The 27,154-nt window shown below is 41.5% G+C and overlaps 2 protein-coding genes across 2 annotated transcripts in view; one reads left to right on the forward strand and one right to left on the reverse strand.

The window, feature by feature from the left end:
- ttc7b (tetratricopeptide repeat domain 7B) overlaps nt 1-27,154 on the forward strand; it is a 600,383-nt gene that overhangs the window by 323,398 nt on the left and 249,831 nt on the right. The window lies entirely within an intron of this gene.
- LOC308074812 (ALK tyrosine kinase receptor-like) overlaps nt 1-27,154 on the reverse strand; it is a gene marked incomplete at both ends in the record, with an annotated part of 155,895 nt that overhangs the window by 78,293 nt on the left and 50,448 nt on the right. Inside the window, 3 exons of the mRNA XM_080414311.1 lie at nt 7,107-7,210; nt 8,998-9,135; nt 21,685-21,816. Coding sequence (XP_080270437.1) covers nt 7,107-7,210; nt 8,998-9,135; nt 21,685-21,816 — 374 coding nt within the window. The remainder of the gene's footprint in view (nt 1-7,106; nt 7,211-8,997; nt 9,136-21,684; nt 21,817-27,154) is intronic.

The following is a 27,154-nucleotide window of genomic DNA, read 5'->3' on the forward strand; positions in this document are numbered from 1 at the left end:
TCTTTTAAATCCTAACAGTTTTTTTAAAATATGTATTTGGCGGACCCCCCCATCTCAAAATATGTTGTCCCAGGGACCCCCTCCCCCCCAGAAGCAAACATTTGAGTTAAAAATGTCACGATTTTTCAAAAATAGCAGATCTACAAGCTCATGGAGCTTGTAGATCTGCTATTTCTTTAATAGCCAAAGTATAAAACAATGGCTAAAGTGGTTACGCAGATGCGTTCCCGGTTTTAACGGGTTAATCAAAAATAAATAATAATAAATACAAAAAGAGCGGTTTTGGACATACAAGGTTTCCACCCGACACCGACGATAACGTGTGAGTGCAGGGGCGAGTGTGAGATGAATAGGACATAGTGCACAGTGTAGTGTAACACATGGAGCTGAATCATAATTCAATGCAGAGCACTTGTTAGAGGCTGATGTCAGCACAGGTCAGCCAGTCATCAGATTAGAGGAAGCCATTTTCCTGGGTGATTTACGAGGCGTGCGGGCCGGGGCGAGCTGGTACAAATTGAGCGACGGTTGTACATCTGACAATAGGGATTAACGCAGCATATGGCTACTTTAAATAATGAATCAGCAAGAACAGTCTTTCCATTTCTATTGCAGATTCACATCAACAATTTACATTATTTGATTTTTTTTTGTATTATAGACAGGTTTTTTATTCATGTGCAGAAGACAGCAGTGACAGGCAGTGGTTACTCAAGTAAAAGGAGTATCAACTATGTAGAAAAACTCTGTTACAAGTAAAAGTCCTCAATTCCAAATTCTTCCTTGGCCTAGTGGGGATGTGAGTACAAAGTTTCACGGAAATCGGAGGCTGCGTTCATGACTATTTACCAATGGACCGAATGCCCCCGCCCCCCAGTTAAAAATCACTAAAATCACTCTAACGATAGAAAGCAATACATGATTTTTTTTTTAACACATTGAATGCCAAAAACGGTCCGGACCGTTTTTGAGGGTCCAAACGAGAAGTGCCGAAAACGGTCCGGACCGTTTTTGACCCAATTCTATTTTTATACATGTGGGCCACGTGGGGCGCTAAAACGAAACTTTGACATCACCCAAGCAGTTTCTGAGAAGAAGAGGCTGGATGAGGCTCCATGTCAAAAATCCTTCCGGTCGGCGTTTTCAATGTTATCTCCTTGATTAAAAGCTTAATATCTCCATTTCTTTTTAATGTGGTGGAAACGAGCCGTTTTCGATCGGCGATCACGCTGCAATGGAGGGTCGCGTTGGAAATATTATTGTTCCAGGCGTTAGTCGGGACCCTCCGCCGTCTCGCACGCACGCTTTGTTTACATGCATTTCCGCGTCGGGGCTTCTCACAGCACGAAATGTATAACGCAAGTGGATGGAAGAAATGCTGGCACTCAACGTATAATATTTTAATAAACCTCTGGCACCCAATGTGTTAACACTCATCTTTTAATTATTATCATTACAAACTAATACAATAACCCTTGTTGTAAAAAAAACTAAGTTGTCCTTTAAGTAAAACCACCTATACAGTAAGTCTGTACTTGAGTAAATGTTCCCACCAATAGTGACAGGAAACCAAGGGCAAACAAGGGAGTTTTTCCTGCTTCTGATCATGTTGCTGCATAACATTCTGTGTGTTCATTTGACCACTTGAACCACTTGAAACACTTGGTTGACCCGAGGCCCTCAGGGCTCTATACTAGTGACTTTTCTGTTTTCACTCTACACTACATATTTTCGCTTAAGAAAATTATTTTACTTCTTTATTTGTTTGTTTTTTTCGCCTTGACGTCCACCGTCGGTCCGCCCCATCCCCGGGGACCCCTGGTGTGGCTATTCTGATGACAGACCCCTGACTAGTGTTTGTGCCAAGTTTGGTGCGGATCGGCCTCGACGTCACCGGCCCTACCACTCTCTATTTTAATATAGGATAGTAAAAATAGCCAATCTCCAAGCTCATTTTCACAATTTCTGACTTCGTAATTTCTTTTTTTGATTACTTGAGTATTTACTTGAGTATAAACTTTGACCACCATTGCCTGTGTGTATATTTTTATCTGAGAGTGTACAAATGAAACCAAATGGACCCGTAAGGGGAAGTGTGTATATACTGTAGCTATACACACAGCTCCTACACACTCCAACATCAGTCAGTCTTAGTTCTTTCCCTGCCAGGCACTGAGGTTCAACTCAAAACTAAAAGACTTGCAGGCTGAAACAAAAAAACAAATACTTTGGAACAGCTTGTAAGTCCTGCATCCTGCATTCAGCCTGGGATGTTATTTTTCTATGTTAAAACAATAGCTCTATATTTTGATAGGAATCATTGCTTATAGAGCAGTTGTTCTCAAACTTCTTTTATGTCAAGGACCCCCAAATGAATATGTACGGACATCTGAAAATATTTTGGGCCAGAGCTATTTTCAAATATCCAGTGGTGTAAAGTAACTAAGTACATTTACTCAAGTACTGTACTTAAGTACAATTCTGAGGTACTTTTACTTTACTGGAGTATTTCAAATTTTCAGTACTTTTACTTCTACTCCACTACACTGTACTTGGCAAATATTGTACTTTTACTCCACTACAATTATTTGAAAACGTACTAGTTACGTTGCAGATATAAATGATGACATTATAAAACATACATTAACCTCTTTAGCCCTATTTTATACCTAGGCTATTTGAAAATAGCCGATCTACAAGCTCACTTTGCTGGGGACCCCCTGGAACCCACTCAAGGACACCCGGGGGTCCCCGGACCCCCCTGTACCACTGCTCTAGAGTGTTTGTTCTGTCAGTAACAGGGGTCTCCCCGTCTCGCCTGCTCTATAATAAACAGAAAATACATGTTCAGGTGGTCTGACAATTTCATCCAGTGTTTCAGTTTCAATTTGCGTCTGCTCAATTTTTTTGTTCCAATTTCTCTTGTTTATCCTGTGTCTTGTATGAGTGAGCTCTCTCTCTGAGAGAATTGGTATCTCCCCCCGAAAATGTATTTTCTGTTTACTAAAGAGCTGGAGAGACAGGGAGACCCCCTGTTACTGAACAAACACTCAGAATACAGAGCTATTTAGAGCTACTTATTTAAAAACAAGCATATGACACGGTCATATATATTATATGACTACATAATGAATTGCATTTTTATGGCGCTTTTCTAAGTACTCAAACTTACTCAAAGTGCTTTACAATGGTTCATTCATTCATACAGGGGGGGACATCGGGAGGTGGAGCGGCGAACAGTCGACGCCAGCGTCCCCACTTTTCCCACATTCACACACCAATGGTGGCAAGCTAGCGCCGACCAAATCATTGGAGGCAATGTAGGGTTCAGTGTCTTGCCCAAGGACACTTCGACATGTGGACAGGAGGAGCCGGGATTCAAACTGGCGACCCACGGATCACTGGACGACCTGCTCTACCTCCTGAGCCACAGCCGCCCTTATTATACCAGGTTTCTCTCTCCGGCATCCCCGCACGGAAGCAAATGGACCCGTGGTCCGGTACCCTTGCGCTCGCGGACAAACAAAAACAGTCAAAATGTCAGTAAATAGTTTATGAAGGGAGCTAAATCAGTTTGCGTGCCTCAGTAAGGGCTTGTGTGCGTAGTCTTGTTTTTTCTGGGTCGCTGTTAGAGGAGGCGCTGTGTGTGTATGAGGACAGTGTGTTTGGTGGCGACGACACTTTTGCAACAGCGCCATTTACCATAGAGATACATACAGTGGCCGAACACAGTATTTGTGGGTCGTCTTTAGATCCCATATTCTGAGAGGATATTGAGCCCTCATTGGCTAAAGGACCAACCAATGAGGAAAAAGTCACGACTAGCGAGTGAGATATAGACCAGGTTGCAACCTGGTAAAAATAAATATCACTTAGTACCCTATTAACAAACATCCCTTATGGGTCTTCAACAGGGGGTCCGGTGTGAAGGGAAAAAAGAGCAGATAAAGCATAGAATAGAGGGTTTAAGTCAGGGTTCCCCAAGACTCTAGAGGCAACCGTCCGGCCCGCGATGACTCCTGTCATAAAAAAAAAGTTTTATTTTATTTTATTTTTTATAATATCTGTATTACTGTTCAAGCAGACTAACAAACACATCTGTAAGTAAATTGTTGATTCTGGACTTATTTTGATTTTCAGTATGTACAACTGGCTGCTGTTAATCTGTATTACTTTTCAAGCAGACTTATTTTGTTTCCAGAGTGCATTTTTTAGCTTGAATTAGAGAAGAGCTAATTTTTAGTCAAATTAGCTCGATTAGAGAAAAAAACGAATACAAAAATTGCGATTCACGATTTCGGCGCCGGGCACAATGCCCCTGGCCCTCGGCTTGGTACCCGAGACATAATTTGGCCCTTGGGGAAAAGTAATTGGGGAACCCTGGTTTAGTTGGCTAAATGTCTGAAAATACACATTAACATGAATCCAACATATCAATAGAAAGACATGCGTTTTACTCAACAATGATGATAGTGCTGTCAAACAAAAAGTCTATGAAATCCATGAAAACCTTTAATGAGCAAGAGCAACATAATTTGACAAAATACTATGTAATTTAGTAGGGGGGGTCCCTGCCTCATCTCTCTCAGCTAAGGGATCCTTGGCCTGAAAAACATTGAAGACCCCTGAAATTCATAAATGAATACATACGAAAAAAAATGTCTAAATACCAAAAACAAAAAAATGGAAATAGTAAAAATGGCCGATCTACAAGCGCACAGCACGGCGCGATGCAATGTGTTGTGAGCTTGTAGATTGACTATTTTCACTAGTTTGGGTCCCGGGGGAGACATCAAAGTTTATAACCTACTGTATATAATATATATTTCATAAAAAAACAACAGGCTCGTTTTTGCGTCACCACTCGTCTATCAGCAGATTGTGCTCTATACATATCCATAAAAGGGGTTGCCAGGTTCCTTGTCGGATATCGGCAGATTATGCTCTATATATCCACAAAGGGGGTTGCCAGGTTCCTCGTGCCAACTGGAAGACCCCACGACAACCAATCCAACATCAAGATTACATGCTGCACACAGTGCACACCGGGCACCGCATGAAAGCAAAACATGGCTGGCAGCTAAGTCCCTAAAACACACCAGAAAATAACCAGCCCCATGTTGGCTGTTTGTTTTTCTGGACAAAGTATGTAGTAATTACTCAAGTATTCAAAAAGTCAGTGGTGGAAAAAGTACTCAAATTTAAAAGTATCAATACTGCAATGTAGAAGTACTCTGTTACAAGTAAAAGTCCGGAATTCAAAATGTAGGCCTACTTGGGTACAAGTACAAAAGTATTGGTATCAAAATGTACTTAAAAGTGACAAAAGTAAAAGTACTAAAATGTTTGAAAATAGCAGATCTACAAGCTCACAACGCGTCGCAAGCTTGTTGATCGGCTATTTTCAAATAGCCTAGGTATAAAACAGGGCTAAAGTGGTTAATGTATGTTTTATAATGTCATCATTTATATCTGCAAAGTAACTAAAGTTTAAAATAATTGCAGTGGAGTAAAAGTACAATATTTGCCTCTGAGATGTGGAGTAGAAGTAAAAGTATAGACAATTTGAAAAGTAAAAGTACCTCAAAATTGCACTTCCAGTACAGTACTTACTACATTTTCTTTTGTAATATCAATGCATTGCTGTATTGAAATTTAGAAAAGTGTTGTAACATATTTGAAATAGGGCTTAAGTATTTACTTCATAATAGATATATTTTAAAGTTTGGGTCCTAAGAGTCCCTTCCTAGAAATGTAGTGGAGTCAAAAGTGCAATATTTCTATTGTGAAATGTAGCGGAGTTAAAGTCATGTGCTAGAAAAAAGCAAATAAAAATGTACTCAAGTACTGTAACAGTACTCCAGGTAAATGTACTTTGTGACTGTTAACCACAGTGGAGCGGACCAAGCTGCTCGGGGCCCGGTGCAGGGAAAGGGATTTAGGAGTATTCATCTGCAAATCGCGGCTAATCTCGGGGCCTCATGCCAAGAAAGCTGCCTGTCGGATGCGGGGACACGGGGTGAGCGGTGGCATGATGCTGTCCCCAACCGTTGTCCCCAAAAACGGTGACACTTTTTTTTTTATGCACACCTGAAAAGACAAGATATTGTACTAGTACTCTCCCCCTCTGGTTTCACTATCTCTCCGTCATGTTTTTCTTTTTTTTTTCTACTCTCTCTCTCTCTCTCTCGCTGTGTTTGTGTCTGGCTTCTTCTCCTCTGTGGTCTGTATGCGGTCTCTTCTTCTCCTCTGTGGTCTGTATGCGGTCTCTTCTTCTCCTCTGTGGTCTGTATGCGGTCTCTTCTTCTCCTCTGTGGTCTGTATGCGGTCTCTTCTTCTCCTCTGTGGTCTGTATGCGGTCTCTTCTTCTCCTCTGTGGTCTGTATGCGGTCTCTTCTTCTCCTCTGTGGTCTGTATGCGGTCTCTTCTTCTCCTCTGTGGTCTGTATGCGGTCTCTTCTTCTCCTCTGTGGTGTGTATGCGGTCTCTTCTTCTCCTCTGTGGTCTGTATGCGGTCTCTTCTTCTCCTCTGTGGTCTGTATGCGGTCTCTTCTTCTCCTCTGTGGTCTGTATGCGGTCTCTTCTTCTCCTCTGTGGTCTGTATGCAGTCTCGTACAATAAACCGTCTGGTTCTCTGTCTTATCGTCGCTGTCGGCCAGAAACCTTGTAGCTCCATATTTCAACTTTTATTTTGTAGAGATACATAGCAGATCTACAAGCTCATAACACGCCACGATGTGACACGCTGTGAGCTTGTAGATCTGCTATTTTCAAATATTGCAATTTTTAAAAATTATATAATAAATGATATTATAAGGAACAGTTTTGGACATACAAGGTTTCCACCTGACACCCCCAGCTTTCCCCTCTCTCTCTCTCTCTCTCTCTCTCTCTCTCTCTCTCTCTCTCTCTCTCTCTCGGCCCGACCGCTGTTTCTGCCTCTGTCTAACTGTCGCTGTGGAAGCGGAAGCTTTGCAATAGAATATATATAGTTTCAGTTGATATATAAATGATATACATTTTTGTGTATAGATGTGTGCATGTGTGTGTGTGTGTGTGTGTGTGTGTGTGTGTGTGTGTGTGTGTGTGTGTGTGTGTGTTTCTTACCACGCAGGGAGAGTTCCTCAGTGGAGGGGGAAACAGGGGACTCCTCAATACTGCTGAGCCCTGCTGGCCTTTCGACGAGCTCCCTTCCACACTGAATGTACTCCCTGTAGCGCACACACACACACACACACACACACACACGCACACGCACACGCACACGCACACGCACACGCACACGCACACGCACACGCACACGCACACACACACACACACGAACACACACACACACACACGCCGTGATTTCACAAGTTTGTTTTTTTCCTTCCATTTGTGTTGACCTGCTAAACAGCCCTCCGTTCAATTAGCTTGATGGTGATCCATGTGGGATTCTGCCGTAGTCTAAATATAACCATCGTTCAAAATTAATTATGAATATCATAACCATCATCGGGGCATATCCCTCCTCCCGTGGGCTCTTGGGAGCTGCCCTCTGTTGGCATTATTTCTACTTTTCTTTTGATAAATATAGATGGATATTTCATTCCACTCGAACAGCTTAGGAAGGATTCAGAGAATCTAGCCCGTGAACGGCACAACGTTCTAGTAAACGTGTCGTATTACTTAGCCACTCTCAACCAGGCATCCCTATATTTTGGGCATGCCTTTTTAGGTGGAAATTTTCCTCTTTTTTTTTTTACATTTTACCAAAAAAGGGAAAATCTGTTGCGTTTGTAGATCGGCTATTTAATCTCTTTGTCATGCAATTAAGTATATCACTGCTGGAAAAGGAAACCATTCTTTTTTTAAAGATTTAAATGAGTAAAATAGCCGATCTACAACGAACTTGAAGATCTGCTATTTTCACAGCTCTTGCATGACCCTCTTGTATGATGAAGTAGTGCTTTAAATTACAAATAAAACACAACTTTAAAAAGTTGAAATATGGAGATGCAAGGTTTCTGTCCGACAGTGACGATTATACCGCAGGGGTTAAGTTGTTCATAAACAGAGATAACTTTTAGAATGATCATTGAGCAGGTCGATGGATGCACTTTAAACAGGTTTGGTTGGTGCTATATAGCTTAAACAGCTTCAATTTAGCAGTAAACCCCACACACCCACAAGGTGATAAGCTGCAGTCACATTGATTTAAAGCCACAAACTCAGATTTGATTTGACTTTTGCCTGCAACCTGGTGGGTTCTAAGATAAATCTTAGATTGTGTCATATAAGAACTGCATTCCAAAAATAAAAGAATCAGCCGGGCGATTATGTCAAGTATGTGACTCTTGATGAGTTTGGAGAACGTTTTTTTATTTTCCTACTCTTTCGATACATTTTAACTTTTTCACAGACAGCAGGCTTCATAAGTAAAATCCGACTAATTTGTTTACTTTTGGAACACAGTTCTTACATGACATGATCTAAGATTGCTCTATGGGAATTTCAATAGAAATAATGACTCTAGCTGCAGTGGTGTCAGACTTCCGTTCTCTATTATTCTCGATTACTTTTTCAATTAATTGAACAATCGAGAAGCGTGTATTTTTTACATTTTTAATATGCACGTGCATTGCAACTCATTATTTCATTCTTGACGGTGATTATCCACTATTAATTACCCACACAAACGCTTGTCCTTGAACAGACCCATCACATAGAAACAGAACAGCATTATTTAAATTAGTTGTTCCCAAACTTTTTAGCTCGAGACCCAAAAGAGAAATTAGAAACACGTAAAGGTTTGTATTTTATTTATGGAATTTCTAAAATAAATCTTACTAATTTATGATTTTCTTTTGGGATTTTCTTTTTTTTTTAACAAACAAAAAAATGACGTTTACTCGTCGTGACCCATAACAATGTGCACGCGCCCCATGCACAAACGGGTCCCGATTTTGGGAAACAGTCCGTTTAAACCTCATTATAGAGGCGAGAAAGAGCCACCCACCTGATGCCGGGCAGCTGGGTCTGGAGGCCTTGGCGGGGGACGGGCCTCTCCTCCAGGAGACCCCTCCTCGGCCTGGGATGGACTGCCAGCCACACTCCCCCTCCTCAAAAGAGCAGTAGCTGCCGTTGAGAAAACGACCTAGAGAGAGAGACAGAGAAAGACATTTTACTTGAGTAAAAGTACAAAAGTATTGGCACCAAAATGTACTTCAAGTACCGAAAGTAAAGTAGCCTACTAATTCATTATACAGTTTGGAGTAGGAGTTTAAAGCATTGAGAATATTATATTATTCAAGTAAATTATACCTCAACATCGCAGAGAGAGAGAGAGAGAGAGAGAGAGAGAGAGAGGGAGAGATAGAGAGAGAGAGAGTGTATAATGGGTTAGAGGCGAAGAAGAAGGAGATGAGAAGAACAGAGTAATGAGTTGAGAGGCACACGGGGGGGGGGGCTAGAGGACGAGTGACGGAGGACGCAGCGAGGTCGGAAAGAGAGAAAAGGAGTAGAGAAGGGAGAGGGGGGGTTAACCTCTTTCAACCTGGCGTCTAGCTCTTGGGCTTTGGTCATTATTGGGGAGGATTTGCAAAATGTAACGCATTGATTGTGTGCTTGCTTGTAGATAAGCTATTTATAGCCATTTGTTGTACGATGTAAGTATATGGGGCTTAAAGGAGCACTTCGGCCATTTTCGACTTATCTTCATATAATTGGTCCTCACCAAGATGGCACCATTTCTGTCTACTCGCTCTGCGTCTCAGAGGACAGTGGACAGTTCAGATACCTGCCTGCCAGTGACATCATCAGTAGGCAGGTTTGGAAATGTTCAACTAGAATGTATTTTCTTTTTTCTTATCAATGCAACAACAGCGGCTTAATATTTCAGCATGCTATCTTTTCCAGGAAGATAAAAACTGTAGTTTCTATTAGCTTGGAATCCAACATTGATGTCACTGGTATGTATACATAGGTTTCTGAACGGTCCATATCCCACCAATGAGATGCAGAGTGAGTAGACAGATATGGTAATGAGCATTAGTGAGGACCAATTATACTGTATGAAGATAAAGTTGAAAATGGGTGAAGTGATCTTTTAAGTGGTTAACAGGGAGAAGGGGGTTTTAGGGCGGGTAGAGGGCTAATATATAGTCCAGAGCACTTAGGTCTGGGTTGGGTTGCCTGCAGAGGGAGATAGGAGAAAGAAGGAATGGTGGATCAAAGAAGTTGTGCTTCGGTGACGGGCGGACGGCAGACCTGACCTGCCTTCTGAAATACTATGGCCAACTGAAGCTATAGCCTGTGACAGACACATTACTCAACCCCAGTTTCTTAAGAAGCCTACTGATAGTTGTCGGGTCGAATTTTACTCAACCACAAGTGAAAGTTGCTCTGCCAAAATTGTATTGGTTAAGTTAAAGGACAGAAGTTGAGTAATAGCTTTTAAAAAATACCTACAGTAAATGTTGAAAAGTACAGTTTTTTTTTTGCAGCAATGCATTGCTGTATTACAATTTTAATATTTCCCCCCCAGAAAATCTAATATATTTGTCTTTGAAATGTAGTGGAGTGAAAGTATCCCAAAATAAATCAAGTGCAAATAATCAAGTGAAGCACAGATATGTTCAAAAAACATTTACAGTACAGTTTAAAGTACAGTACTCAAGTAAATGTACTTAGTTATTGTCCACCACCAGCAGTGAGAACATAGACATGAGCCAGCGGATATTGAATGCACACTACAACATCTCTGTTGTATGGCCTCAGCCAAGCAGTTGCCCTTTATCCCTGTCTGTCCAGAGACTCATGTAGCACATGTAGTGAATGAAGACTTGGACGGAATGTAATGAACCTGTTTTCTGACACCTTTGACCTTCGACCAACTAAACTTTGAATCAGTTCATCTTTGATTCCAAGTGGACGTGTATGTCATTGGCTCTCAATTTTTATTGTATTTCAAGGACACCCAGTTTGATATGCACTAGGCCCAAAGACCCCCATTGTATACTATTTTCAATCTCCTGGACCCCAATCTACACTGGTACTTTAAGTACATTTTGATACCAATACTTTTGTACTTTTATTCAAGTAATTTTTTTATTCTGGACTTTTACTTGTAACAGAGTACTTCTACATTGCAGTATTGATACTTTTACTTATAAGTAAAACATTCGAGTACTTTTTCCACCACTGGTCATCATAACATGTCTACGGTGGATGTTTATGAAACAAAAACTCGACAGAGACAAAGAAAAAATAAATAAATAAATCACATAGGACTTTTCGGTTTCAATGAATGGGCCGTCAAGGGTTGGTATTGCAACTTAAATGCCGATTATAGCATCTAAGGCTTACGGTCTGCCGGCAGAGGCAAAACAAAAGTCGGCAGATGGTGCATTAGGTAAGACCTCTGCTCTTGTAATCGATAGCTCTCGCCGGCATGGGAAAACATCTCACCATGACACCTTCTCTTAACCCCAGCGCTGAAAACAAGAAGCAAAGATGTCAGCTCTCAGACAAGCCTGGTTGTTGACACGCTTATTATCGTTATGGCTGAAAAAGTAGCTGGAAGTCTATATCAAGAACAAGTTAGGTCGCTGTTTTTTGAACAGGGTGCAGGCTGTATTGATCTTGAACTTGGAATATGAGCACATAAGTGGAGTTTACAGTCCATCTTCGCTCAACAGACCACAGAGTGCAATGTTTCTCCTATCAGCAGAATGTGTTGTGTAAAAAAAATACGTACTTACGGATTACATAGAATCTGTTAAGCCCTGTATACTTCATTCAATGTACAACAGTAAATTGTCCCCTCTTACTTGACGGACGCTAGTACACACATAGGTTGCATATCATTTATATACAGACATGACATCTGACCGTTTCACACTTCTCTTCACTTTTCCTCATCTTTTGCCCCATTGTCGTGCCCGATTTGCCTGGTTGTGAAATGAGGCCAATTCGCACCTGGGCACCATTTCATACTTGGCAAATCCCCCCCTTTGTCCCGTGACAATGCTTGGACAATACACTGATGTTTCACTGAGGTGCCAATGGCAGGCTCCATATGGATTTTAATATGCTTTCAAGCACTGTAGTTTTATTATGTTAGTAGTAATGTTAGGTAGTGTTTTTTTTTTTATAGTGACCTGGGTATCTTAGTGTATTGTGTCTGTATGTTGTTTTTTAACCACTGCATAGAGTTCCAAAAGGAAAATAAAGTAGTTTGAAGTAAATGTAGCCGATCTACAAGCTGACTTATTCATCACATTCATTTTATAATGGAAGTCAAAAGGGGTTCTGATCGGGCTGAAATGTAGATACATCATGAACTCATGTCAGAGATCAGTGGTTCTCAAAGTGGGGTCCGGTGACCCCCAGGAGTCAATGAGGGTTCAGCTAAATTGGTTAATATAGTGTGGTATCTGAAAACCACAGACTTAAAGGTTCTATTGCACTTTTGTAGTTGCCAACAACGCCATATTGTAGAAAGTTTGTTGTTCCAGTGGTGAGTATGAAGGGTTGTAGAATGAATTTGAGTCTTCACTAGTCAGTGAGGTTTCTTGCTTCCAGTTTATTCAGAGTACAAACAGCCAACCATCTCCACAGCCTCACGGCCTGGAGAGGCACAACCAGTTAGATACACATCAGTATGGTCTTTATAGCATTGAATAAGTGGGTGGGGGTCAGCCTTCAAAAGGTGAGACCCCACCCAGACAAACAATAGATCACACTTTGAGTCCCTGATTCGATTTGCAACTGTATAAGGCAGGAAGGGGGGATGGGGACAGACCTCCTGTCTCCCAGGTAAGACAAAAGGCAATGCTAATTGTAACCCCCACCCGGCTCAGAGCCAACCGGCACCTCTCTGTCTGAATCCCCTCTCCTGTCTGTAGGTTACTTGTAGAGTATGGCTCAAATGTGTATATCATGTTATAAAATATACATCAATAGCATCAACATCAGTTTGACCACTTTAAACCTATATGCATTGGCTATTTGAATCTACAAGCTACACTCACAACGTGTTGCGTTGTGAGCTTGTAGATTGGCTATTTTCAAAGAATCATACAAATACAAATACATGCTAACCCTAAAAATGCTAACCCCATTGCGTTGTTAAACATTTTAGCAACCCAAATGTTTTATTGAAATGTGTTTGAGTTACCCGGATGCTTCCTGGAATGGGGAAAGGTGGGGCTGAGGGTGGAGCCAGCTTTTATGTAGAGGCCCAAGCCAAGGACCATACCAAGTACTCTGACAGAAAGGGGTGGGGGGACTGGGGCTTGTGTAGGTGCTGTGTGGCTAATTACTGTATTTATGCTTTCCTCCCCTGTGTGTATTTATTAAGTTAAGTCCACCAGTATAAGTATGGCAGGTCTGTTAGTTGAGTACAGTTCACTTCGGTTCAACATTATTTTCAGTAGAGTTGTGTTCTGTTGACCTCTTTATAGAGCCCTTGTTAGAAATTGTGTTAATTTGTTGGAAATTAAACAAACTTTTGAGAACTTTTTGAAAACCTGTGTTGCCTTATGCTTTGACTGCAGCATCTGTGCCTATATTGACATTTCCCCATATAGGGACACCAGGGATAATAAGGTTAAATCAAAAGTGCTGGAAAGCTTCAATCACGTCAGAAAATGCTTGCCCACGAATACATGAATAATCTTGAACAAATTAATGATACGTCTTTTACCGCATGAAGAATAAATCCTGCAGTAATCCACATGCATGTCTGCCACTGATAAGGCTGTAAAGAGAGGTAGGCCTACAGGAGCATATTGGCTTTAGGCTCTGTGCACAAATTCACAATACTGCTGTTTATGAATACTGGATGAACAGAGAATTTATATTTGGTCAACTTAACACTAAATGTCACTGCATTGCTGCACATGCAGAGTCATGCATCACTGACACACTTGTTTGTTAATTGTTTTGTTATGTTTGCATCTTATAATGTTCTGAAAACCAGTGGAGTAAAGTAACTAAGTACATTTACTCAAGTACTGTACTTACTGTAAGTACAATTTTGAGGTATTTGTACTTTACTTGAGTATTTCCAATTTCCAATACTTTTACTTCTACTCCACTACATCTCAGAGGCAAATATTGTACTTTTACTCTACTACAATTATTTGAAAACTTTAGTTACTAGTTACTTTGCAGATATAAATTATTACATTATAAAACATACATTAACCAATAGCCCTATTTTATACCTAGGCTATTTGAAAATACAACGCGTCGCATCGCATTGTGAGCTTGTATATCTGCTGTTTTCAAACATTTTAGTACTTTTACTAGTACCTTTTGATACCAATACTTTTGTACTTTTACTCAAGTAAATTTTGAAGTAAAACATTTGAGTACTTTTTTACACCACTGTTGATGACTTAATATAATATTAAGTCATCTGTGTACTTCTTCCACCACTGGTAATTTGGTCAGAAATCTGTGAAACTGTTAATGAGATGTTGTGGAGCTACTGTTGGAGGTTTGATTTAATGCGTTAACATTTACTCCCCTCCGATGAGAGCTCATAAGAGAGCGAGAAAGCTCAGAGGCACGCACGCACGGCTACAAATCTCTTAGACGATGCCGGGCGCACGTTAGTGACGTCTAACAAAACAAACTGAGTGCTGGCATTCTAAGTCACAAGAAGAAAAAAACATTCTCCAGAAAGTGGCTCTTTCGGGAATGAGGTTAATAATACTTAATCTTCTTATGGATTTAAGCATATTTTGGAATTAGACAAAAAAATAAAATAAAAATTCATCCTGGCTTCACATTTTTGGGGCTATTTTTTTAAATTAGAGGTTCGGGTCGATATGGGGCAGTGGTGTAAAGTAACTAAGTACATTTACTCAAGTACTGTACTTTTGAGGATTTTTAACTTTACTGGAGTATTTCCCATTTTCAGTACTTTTACTTCTACTCCACTGCATCTCAGAGGCAAATATTGTACTTTTACTCCACTACAATTATTTGAAAACTTTAGTTACTAGTTACTTTTCAGATATACTTTTCAGATATTATGAAACATACATTAACCACTTCAGCCCTATTTTATACATACTGTAAGCTATTTGAAAATAGCCGATCTACAAGTACAAGCTCACAACACGTCGCATCTCGACGTGTTGTGAGCTAGTAGATCTGCTATTTTCAAAAATGTAACTTTTTGTACTTTAATTACATTTTGATGCCAATACTTGTGTACCTTTCCTCAAGTAAATTTAGAATTCTGGACTTTTACTTGTAACAGAGTATTTCTGTATCGCAGTAGTGGTACTTTTACTTAAGTAAAGAATTGAAGTACTTTTTCCACCACTGCTATGGGGCCCTCACACCTACAGGGTACTGCCGATCCCACCAATATGTCTGAGTCATAGTGTCAGAGGCTTTGTCAGAGTACCCGTTGTACCTGTCTGTCTGTCTCTCTTTTGTGCCCATATATGGAGATATATCGTTTGTCAACAAATAAAAACTAGAGGTAAATGTACCACTGGAGAAGATTTTATGCTGGGTTGTCGCACTCAGAAAATAGGCGATCTACAAGCTCACAACGGGTCACAGAACGACGCGTTGTGAGCTTGTAGATCGGCTATTGTCGGCACGCACAAGTCTAAATCAGGCATTAAGGTCATTACACACTGGCGATTATGCGAATATACGCAAAATTCTGACTCGTTCCGAATAATTAAAAGACGCTTTTTCGCTTCATGGAAGCTTGCATTGACTTTATAAGGTTTTTAAAAAAAAACGTATTATTCGCATGAAAAAATCGCCCCCGGTGTGTAAGGAGCTTTACGACACCATCGTGGCCTGCCAACATAACTTTTCTGTCAACTAAATCAAACGCAGATTTTGTTGATTAAAATCTTATGATAGCCTATTTAGTCAACTAAAACTAGACTAAAAGTAAAACATTTCAGATGACGGAAATATGACCAAAACTAAATGGAATTTTATTCAAAACACTAAATCAAGTGGAGACACTCAGGCGCACACCATGAAAGCTGGACAAGTTATAAGTGACGACAAGAAGGCTGGGGGGACTTTTTCTATGGACGTCACATGTTCCGCTGGCCAGACACAAACCAAGCATCTCTTGAAGCACAATGAACAAGCCTTGGCACGGCTTGTGTGCCTCGGTACTTTAAATAGATCAAAAGCTGTTGATTTGGTTAATTTAAAGCTGCGTAACTCTGAAATTGTACAAAACGTGTACTCGTGGGGTTAAAGGTGGTGTTAACATATATATTTTTGTGTTGAATTAAGTGTTAATTAGCGCTAATAAGTATAGACAATTGGAAATACTCCAGTAAAGTAAAAGTACCTCAAAATTGTACTTGAGTACAGTACTTGAGTAAATGTAATTAGTTACTTTACACCACTGAAAAGAACCATACAAATGTGTTTGGAAGAGAGAGAGGGAGAGACGGTGAAGCGAGAAATAAAAATAGCGAATGTGATAATAAGAGAGGCAGCATGAACAGACAATTGAACACATGGATCATTGACCCACTGCACTCAATCATCAATGATAAAAAAGGTCATCCTCTGATTTCTGGAATAGATGGAGAGAAAGACAGAAAGAAAGGCCTTGATTCCCAGAGACTGACAGTTGGCCTTCATGCTTCTCTGCACACCGTCATTAGGGAAGAAGACGACGAACAAACGTACTGGAAAAAAAGCGGCAGGGATCTCAGCCGTTTCCCCACGGGACTGAAGATATGTCACCCTGGGACCACCTACGGATCGTCTAACGTGACCTCCATTTAATTTTTTTTCCAGCCTGTGATTTGCCGGTGACATTAATATACCCGTTGCTAAGGCTTGTTGCTACACCACACGGCGGCAAAGCCATTACCATCCGTTTTGCGAGCACAGAGTAGACGCTAGAACTAGGTTGATTTTTTCCCCCCGTTCCCCCTCAAAGTTATGGATCTTTTTCCTTGATGCCGTTTTAAAAAGAAAGTCTCAAAAGTCTGACTGTCGCAAAGAGAGAGAGAGAGAGAGAGAGAGAGAGAGAGAGAGAGAGAGAGAGAGAGAGAGAGAGAGAGAGAGAGTTAGAGAGAGAGTTAGAGAGAGATTCAAGGTCTGTTCACATGACTGTGAAGTTTGTTTGCTAATGGCTATAGTCTCATCTCAGGGAAAACCAGATCGATCACATACTATGTCCAATGCATTTGTTACTCGGTTGATAATTAATTCTGTTAAAGAATCACGCACACACGCACGCACGCACGCACGCACACACACACACACACACACACACACACACACACACACACACACACACACACACACACACACACACACACACACACACACACACACACACACACACACACACACACACACACACACGGTTTGTATATTACCATACTTGTGAGGACATCAACATGTTAGGATAGCGATATCACAAACACCGTTTTTTTTAACCAATTCAGCACTAAAGCCGAAAAATAGCAGATCTACAAGCTCACAACACGTCGTAATTCAAACCCCTAAACCTAACTTCTAAATGTCTGATCGTAACCCTATAATCCTAACACCAACCTGAATCTTTTTCTAATAGTAAACTCTATTTATTTATTTTTTACCATAAAACAACCATTACCATTAACCATTATGCCTTGTGAGGACCAGGAAACGACATCTATTTCTCATATTCTACACACAGAAAATGTAAAGGTGCCAACTGGAACCAAAACTGGTTCTTCAGAGGGATGCCATCGAAGAACCATTTTTGGTTCCAGAAAGAACCTTTCAAAACCATGCATGCGAATGGTTCTCTGAAGAACCCAAACCCCTTAAACCGCGTGAACTTCGTCAACTGCGACGCGTTGTGAGCTTGTAGATCTGCTATTTTCGATGAATGTCTGCCTTTTAACACATCGGGTGCCAAACACGGTCTGAACCGTGTTTGCGCAGAGTAGCGGTCCGGTGCCGAACACGGTCCAGACCGTGAAATATGTCTTTTTGTTTTTTTCGTTTTTCTCCACACGGGCGGGGCTAGAGCAGCTCTGGGAGTACCCATTGTGATCTTGAGAAGGATAGGCCAGATAGATCACCGGAAAAACAAAAACATGGCCGCCATCCACTTCCTGTCTATTTCCTTCTTTAAAACACCTATATCTCCGAATCTGTTTCCGGTGGGGAAAACCGGTCATGCGCGATGCGCGATCCCCCCCCATTGTAACTCGCGAGTGAAATGTTATCGTTCCAGGCTGTAGCCAGGGTCATCGCGCAACATGAATGGATGTTTTTTTTTACATGGATTTGCTCCTCGTGGAGTCTAGAGCTTTAAACAGCAAAGCGCAGTCAATGGGGAGAATGCTGGCACCCAACGTAAGTTGTTATGAAAAAATGCTGGCACCCAATGTGTTAAGACGTGGTTTAAGAGTTTAAAGGTTCCTCAAAGAACTTAGACCAAAAAAAAGGTTCTCTAGAACTAGATGAGGAACATGAACAACTAGATCAAATGGTAGTCGTTGATGGTTCTTTGTGGAACCATATAGCCTTTTAAAGAAACATTTTAGAACAATTATTTTTCTGTGTGCATTATACTTTTGTGGGGACATTTGGTCCTAACAAGTATGGTAATACAAACACACACACACACACACGTGCGCGCACATTGTAATGCATTCCAACGGAGGTGATCCCCCCCCTCCAAGGGCCATCCTCGTGGACCAATTAGCATTGATAGCTCCTCCACCGATTGAAAGAAAGCAATTGAAATCGTCGGGCTGGGGGGGGGGGGATTTTCACCTCCTTGTTAGCCTCTTATCTCTCAGCCACCACGGTTAGCAAACCTATACGCTCAAGGGAGCAGCCATCATTTTAACCCATTAAGACCGGGAACGCATCCGAGTGTCAGTTTTTAGATTTGTAGATCTGCAATTTTTGAAAAATCGTGAAATAGCTTTGAATATTTATATATTTTTAAAGCAAACAAACATTTCTCACTCAAATCTTTGCTTTTGGGGATTATACAAATGTTTTCTAAATCCTAACAGTTTTCTGAAAAACGTATGTCGCTATAATATGGTGCTCAAACTTTTTCATGTCAAGGACCACCCAAAATGATATGTATTTGGTCGCTAAAAATGTTTTAAATGTTCGCTTTAAAATATACATATATTCAAAGATTTGCACACATTTTCACGATTTTTCAAAAACAGCAGATCTACCAGCTCATAGCGCGGCACTCGGTGCCGCGCTATGAGCTTGCAGATCTGCTATTTTTGAATAGCCAAAAAATAAAATAATGGTTAAAGTGGTTACACAGATATGTGTTTCCCGGTCTTAATGGGTTAATAAGTGCCACACGGGAGGCTAATCTTGAACTGTGGGCACGCGTGAATTAATTCCTATATGGCTGGAAGACTCTCGGCCATTACCATTCATGTCCTGGAATCTCACCAACCCACTTCATGTCGTTTTTTTTTTTTTTTTTTTTTTAAGTACTCAAGACCTACTTTATACCTAAAAGGTAGGATAAGTGATACTTCTTCACAAAAAAAGTTTTCAGTTAAAAAGTCAAAGCTCTATATTCTGATAGTAATGATTGCTATAGTGTTTGTTCAATGGTTCGGAATAATGGGACGTTGGAATTATGAGCAGACCCCTGTTCAATAGCAGGGGTCACCCTGTCTCTTGCAACTCTTTAACACAATGAAAATACATTTTCAGGTGCGGTGCAAATTTCATCGAATCAGTTGTGAAAGAACCCATTTGTCGGTGTTTGTTGTAGTGTTCCAGTTGAAAATTTGTCTGCTCATTTTTTCGTGTCACCATTTCCAATTTCACTTGTTTATCCTGTATACTGTATGAATTTGAATTCATACAGTGCTATGAGAATATGGAGCTATTTAACACACACACACACACACTTTTTTTTTTAACAAGTACTAGCAGCAGTGCAGACAATGCTGAAATACATAGACACAGAGATACAGTACACGCACGCACGCATGCGCACGCTCGGGGGCCTTTGGTGGTAAATAAGATGTCAGCATATGCTTGGCTTTCTGTTCCTCCTATAAGTCACGGAACCAAAGCAGCAAACAAACGTTGCAGAGAGATGGAAATAACAACCGTTGGAAAATATGTCAAGGGTGAGAAATGCTAAGCCAGGCAAGAGCTGCGCCCGCCGCTTCTATTTTGTGCCTCGACGCCACTTTCGCCGGCGTCTCGCTCTCAGGAATGCTCAAACTGAACACGCGTGCGTGCGTGTTGCACCGTTAGGTAGCGTGCTACAGCTTCATTAAGGCCACTTTCAACCTGGTGTTCCCATATTGGTCATGTCATTATAGGCTTGTGGGTTGGCTATTTTCACTATGCGGCGTACGGCAAAGTATATAGGGCTTAAGTGGTTAAGTGGTTAAAACAAGCTATGGTTCATCAACTCTGCTTCCTCGGCCGTTTCGCCGAATGTGCCGGACCCCCTGGGTGCATGTGAGCGGCCTTCGCATGCTTTGCGGCGCTGACACGAAGCCCATTCTCCCCTAGGGTGACCGTATATTCAAAAACACAAACCGGACCGTATATTCAAAAACACAAACCACAACCCTTAATCACTTAAATGGTAAATAAATAAATCTGTATAGCACCTTTATCCAAAGCGCTTCACAATGTGCATTACATTCACCAATTCTCGGACACACCGACGGCGGAGGAAACCACGCAAGGTACCAACCTGCTCGTTGGGAGCAATTAGGGGCTCAGTGTCTTTGCTCAAGCACACTTCGAAACCAACTCTGGGGGAGCCCGGGATCGAACTGGTAACCTTCTGTTTCCCAAGCGGCCACTCTACCTCCTGAGCCACTGCACCTGCCCCCCCCCCCCACCCCCACCCCCTCTTAAATCCAATTTGGAGAACATTGAAATCGTCACTACTTGGGACAATTTCTTCGACATTGTTTTGACAAATGTTTTATTTCCACCTCGTGTTTTCATCAGGATGGGGGACAATTACTTAGCAAACCAAGTGCACACCAAGTGACTGTGACTTCACACCTCATCCGTTAAGTCGTGACCCCCCCTCAAAATAATCATATTTTAACTGCCCCCACCCCTGAAAAGCACTTGTAGAATGTAGTCGAGGCATTTAATTTAGTTGACTTGGTTCTACAGATAAATATTTTGAAAATAGCCTATAAGCTCATAGATCAGTTATTTTCAAAATTTTTGACTCCAAAGTTTGACCCGTTTTTACACTATAGTTTGTTGATTACTTTTGATGCACAAATGGTCTTTTTCTTCTATTTTTTTAGGTATTAAAAAGGTCTTTAAAGTCCTTAAATTGTCACTTCGCAGTCATCTGCCCCCCGACCCCCCCCGCCCAAAAAAAATAAATAAAGTAAATCATGCACAGGTTGGGAACAGTGTTGCCAGAATCTGTGAGAGAAACAAGCAACCAGGTCTAGGAAAACCAGCCCAAAAGAAGCGACTATGGGCCACATGAGCACTTTAACATATGCATCAGCTATTTGAAAATAGCAGATCTACAAGCTCACAAAGCGTCGCGATGCGACGCGTTGTGAGCTTGTAGATCGGCTATTTTCAAATTAAAATCTTGCGGGGAAATTATAATAAGCAGATCTGGCAACCCTGGTTGGGAACCGGTGTTTTTAGAGCACCCCCTCGCCATGCGTATGTGTGTGTTGCGGCGAGCACTTACGGCATGTGTCCCCCTCGTCGTCAGCGTGCGGGCAGTCTGTCCTGAAGTCACACAGTTTGTCCAGGGGGATGGCGGGGCCTTGGTGACAGTGGTACCAGCCCTCCAGAGTGATGCTAGGGGCTGGAGACGACTCTGGACACAGAGAGGAAAGGGAGGGAAGAGAAGAAAAGGACACAGTGACCAATTATTTTCAACAAAAAAGAAACCAGGACCCTTAACACATTGAATGCCAAAAACGGTCCGGACCGTTTTTGAGGGTCCAAACGAGAAGTGCCGAAAACGGTCCGGACCGTTTTTGACCCAATTCTATTTTTATACATGTGGGCCACGTGGGGCGCTAAAACGAAACTTTGACATCACCCAAGGAGTTTCTGAGAAGAAGAGGCTGGATCTGGCTCCATGTAAAAAATCCTTCCGGTCGGCGTTTTCAATGTTATCTCCTTGATTAAAAGCTTAATATCTCCATTTCTTTTTAATGTGGTGGAAACGAGCCGTTTTCGATCGGCGATCACGCTGCAATGGAGGGTCGCGTTGGAAATATTATTGTTCCAGGCGTTAGTCGGGACCCTCCGCCGTCTCGCACGCACGCTTTGTTTACATGCACTTCCTCGTCGGGGCTTCTCACAGCACGAAATGTATAACGCAAGTGGATGGAAGAAATGCTGGCACTCAACGTATAATATTTTAATAAACCTCTGGCACCCAATGTGTTAACCACTTGGATTTTTCACTTTCAAAGCAATTTTTGGTAATTTTAACGTCTGTTCAGGCTTTTGGGAGCACCCCAGACAGTTTTTAAGTAGATTGATTCAGTATTTAGATATTTCATTTTATCAGACACGCCCCCTTCCTATACAAACCCAGTGTAACTTCAAACTTCATTTTAACCATGATAGATTTATCAAAAACACCCGTCCTTGGTTCTGGTGACTCATACTGCCCTCCTAATACGTGAGGGGGCCGTGTTTTTTTCAATTCATTTTTTCATTTATTTTTAATATATTTTTTGGAAAATAAAAAAAAACATGGCCACCTCACATATTAGGAGGGCGGTATGAGTCACCAGAACCAAGGGTGGGTGTTTTCGATGAATCCATCATGGTTAAAATGGAGTTTGAAGTTACAATGGGTTTGTATAGGAAGGGGGTGTGTCTGATAAAATGAAAGTGAAATATCCCTTTAAACCCTATATGGTTGACCGGAGTCCCTCAGGGTTCTATACTAGTGTCTTTTCTGTTTTCGCTCTACAGTACATTAAATATCTTCGCAGAAAATAGCAGATCTACAAGCTTGTAGATCTGCTATTTCCAGCTAAAGCTTTCCCCACAACACGGATGTTGGGGTTTAACTGGTTAAAGCCGACTTAAAAAAGCAACAAAAAAAAACTTTTGACGGTTTCTTTGTTGTTTCCATCAGGATCGGGGGACAAATAGTTTAGCACTTAGTCCACCTAGTGACCGAGATATTCGTCGGGACACCCAGCTTGAAACCCCAGAACAATCCTTGGCCAAACCGTTAAGAAAGGACAAGAATAAAGTGAAAAGGACAGACCAGCACAAAAAAAAAACCCCGAAGAGGTGACAGCGTGCAAAGGTACTTATTCTGTAAGGAGTTGCTGATCATTCAGTTTTTTTCCCCCTCATGTATTTTTTTTTCTTTTACCACGCTGAAGCAAGCATTTAGTGACTGAAGATTTGCATATACCGAAAGAACGTACGGCAAATGCAAATACAGAAGAAAAAAAGTGACTTTAGAAGTGCAAGGGGCCAGAGCGAGCCCTCTGCGAGTCGCTGTTAACTACGAGTCCATTGAAAAGTCTCCTTATTGAGACTGGCTACAGAATGTGCAGATGGTGTACAACACTGAGCAATGGTTTGAGGAAGACACAGTTTGCATACAATATCGTGGCCGTCAGGCAGAAACCTCTCATCTCCATATTCTAACTTTGTGTGTTTTTTCGTAAATCAACGCCCTGCTTGATCATACTAAATAGACCCTCCAAAAAAATGCGATTATGCGATCGCAGAATTTACCGCATAATCATCAAAATGGCGCATAATTATGTGGGGGTAAAGTTTTTTTCAAAAAGGCCGCATCGCATAATATGCTCTTCGCATCGCATATTTCCGCATATTTCGCAACTTTTCACATATTTCGCATTTTTCGCATATTGCTGCATATCGCATATTTCGCATATTGCCGCATATTGCCGCATATCGCATATTTCGCATATTGCCGCATATTTCACAACTTTCCGCATATTTCGCAACTTCAGAGTTTTTTTTAGCCCACATAATCAAGGATTTTTGCCCGCGTTTTTCTGGAGGGTCTAACTAAAGTGTCACACAAAAGCATCAGAAGTAGCCGATCCGCAAGCTCGAAACGTGGCGCGAAGCGACGCGTTTCGAGCTCGCGGATCTGCTACTTTTGGTGCTTTTGTGTGTGACATATGAGGTTTCCACCCGGCAGAGACGATGTGCTGTATTTCCGTTTCTACGCACCGCATTTATGTTGCACGACTGGTTTTGATTCATTCACCTTGGGTTGCGGGGCGAAGGAGAGAATAAACATTGTCTGTAAAACCCTAGATGTGACATTCTGGGGTGTGTTTGTCCGCTCATAAATCAAGTGGCTTGGGACTGCACGAGCATGTGGTTTTGCATACAGTACATTACCATAAGACAAGGAACACGCGAGCCCCAAACAATGGCCTAGATACAGTTGTAGGTGGCACAAGGGGAGAGAGTATGTCACTGACACGCACGCACATGCGCGCGCACACACACACACACACACACACACACACACACACACACACACACACACACACACACACACACACACACACACACACACACACACACACACACACACACACACACACGCAGACACACACGTTTGCATTAGTGCATACTTGTGAGGACATGAACATTTTGGTACAATAATTTCATGAATGCTAATGTTTTTGATTGCCATTTTTAACCCTAACCTTTAAGCCAAAAATAGCCGATCTACAAGCGTTGTGAGCTTGTGGATCGTCTATTTTCGGTATAAGTATAATTTTTCGGAATAACTGCAACCCTGTATGTTGAATCGCATAATCCTATAGCCTGAATCTTTTGCAATTGTAGGCCTAACTGTAAAAGTGTGTCAGATGTGTCACAATGTCTATTTATCAAATTCTACTGTAGTCGTGGGGACATTTCAGCCCTCACAAGTATAGTGCGCACGTACGCACGCACGTACGCACGCACGCACGCACACCCCACTCGATAGCATCGGTCTGAACAACTGAGATGTAAACGCAGGATATTTGCATATTCATGCAAATCAGAGTGGCTGCTATCTCTGAGCTGAGGTGGTGAAAACTGACTGCAAGAGTTCATCATCCCAAACCGATCATGATAAAGAGAACAGAAAAGAAAGACACACACACACACATTTTTTTCACTTTCATAATAAAAAAAAGGAGAAGTGATTCTTATCGCACGCCATTGGCCGCATTTACTGTTATTCGCCCTTGATCTGTGTTATGCAGATTTTGTTCCCTGTGAAGAGGAAGTTGTGCTGTCAGAAGTGGGATGGTGTTGGAGTCCTTCAAAGCAGCAGCAGGGGTAATCGAGAGCAAATCAAACTAGCAGTTGATGTGTTAATGAGGCTATGGAAGCTTCCCCTTATGTTCCTCTTATGCAGTGGTGGAAAAAGTACTCAAATGTTTTACTTAAGCAAAAGTATCAATACTGCAATGTAGAAGTACTCCGTTACAAGCAGGGGTGCAATGCTCACTGGACGGCCTTGCACGCCGTGCCGGAACCTATTTGACCAGGAGCACACGCAGGCACACGCATAGATTTAAAACTACTTTTTTTACCCTCACAAAATGCCTCCCCCTGGTCAGCCAGGGCGCCTGATGGAGGGGAAAGGAACTGGTTGGAATAACGTGTTCCTTCCACGCGCTACGTCTAACCAGGGAACCTCCCCCCTGTCGGGTGATAAGAAGCGGCCTGCTTGCTCCTCATGCATTGAAGGAGGCATGAGCTTCAGCTTGGGCTCTCCCTAGGCTGGCAGAGGGAGAGTAGCGCCCAGGATTACATAGGTAATTGGCACTGGGTGAAAAAATATGGGTTACAAAATCGTGGGATAAAAATTATTTAAAAAAAAAAGAAAAAGATTTAAAACTACTTTAAATTCGCACCTCAACAAAGTTTTCAATGGTTCCCGACTCACACCTAGGGAATTAACATAGGAATAAGCCTAGATGCATATCAATTGTCCATTGTGTGACTTGCAGTGTAGGTGTTAAGCGACGTGCGCGTCATGTCATTGAAATAGAGTGCAAGAACATACCAAATGAGCATTGCATGCCTGGTTACAAGTAAAAGTCCGGAATTACTAATTTACTTGTGTAAAAGTACAAAAGTATTGGCATCAAAATGTACTTAAAGTACCAAAAGTAAAAGTACTAAAAAGTTTGAAAATAGCAGATCTACAAGCTCACAATGTGTCGTGATGCTACAGTTGTGAGCTTGTAGATCTGCTATTTTCAAAAAGCCTATGTATAAAATAGGGCTGAAGTGTTTAATGTATGTTTAATGTAATTATATCTGCAAAGTAACTAGTAACTGAAGGTTTAAATAATTGTAGTGGAGTAAAAGTACAATATTTGCCTCTGAGATGTAGTAGTGGAGTAGAAGTAAAAGTATAGACAATTGGAAATACTCCAGTAAAGTAAAAGTACCTCAAAATTGCACTTAAGTACAGTACTTGAGTAAATGTACACCACCGCACATCAGTGAAAAAAAAACGCTGGGAACATCCCTATTCAGAAGCGACTTTACAGGGAAACAAGCCAAAAGTCGCGTATAATAAGCAGACCTGGCAACACTGGCAGGATCTTGCAGATCAGCGCTGCCAGCTCAAACCCATTGAGACCTGGAACGCATCTGTGTCACTTTTTCATTTGAGCTAAAAAGCATTATTTTACACTTTGGCTATTCAAAAATAGCAGATATACAAGCTCATAGCGCGGCACCGAGTGCCACACTACGAGCTTGTAGATCTGCTATTTTTGAAAAATCTTTGATAATATATATTCTTTTAAAGCAAACATTAACTCAAATCTTTGCTTCTGGGGGGGGGGGGTCCCTGGAACAAAATATTTTGAGATGGGGGTCCGCGGCCAAATACATATCATTTTGGGGGTCCTTGACATGAAAAAGTTTGAAAACTACCGCTATAGAAACGTACGTTTTTCGCTGTCGGGTGGATCTGACCTCGGATGTCCAAAACCGTTCCTTTTTCATCACAGCAGTTTTTTTGGGTCTTTTTTTGCGTTTTACCCCTTTTTATCCCCAATTGCCATAGTCGTTATGCCAATTGGCTCCTCCCCACACACACAGCCTCTAGTGTCACCTGCCACTGAGGAGCCCCCACCGGGAGGAAGTACAGTATAGAGCCTTCGTCCTACTCC

This window comes from Gymnoscopelus braueri (assembly GCF_963280865.1).
Source record: "Gymnoscopelus braueri genome assembly, chromosome: 19".
Classification (NCBI taxonomy): Eukaryota; Metazoa; Chordata; class Actinopteri; order Myctophiformes; family Myctophidae; genus Gymnoscopelus; species Gymnoscopelus braueri.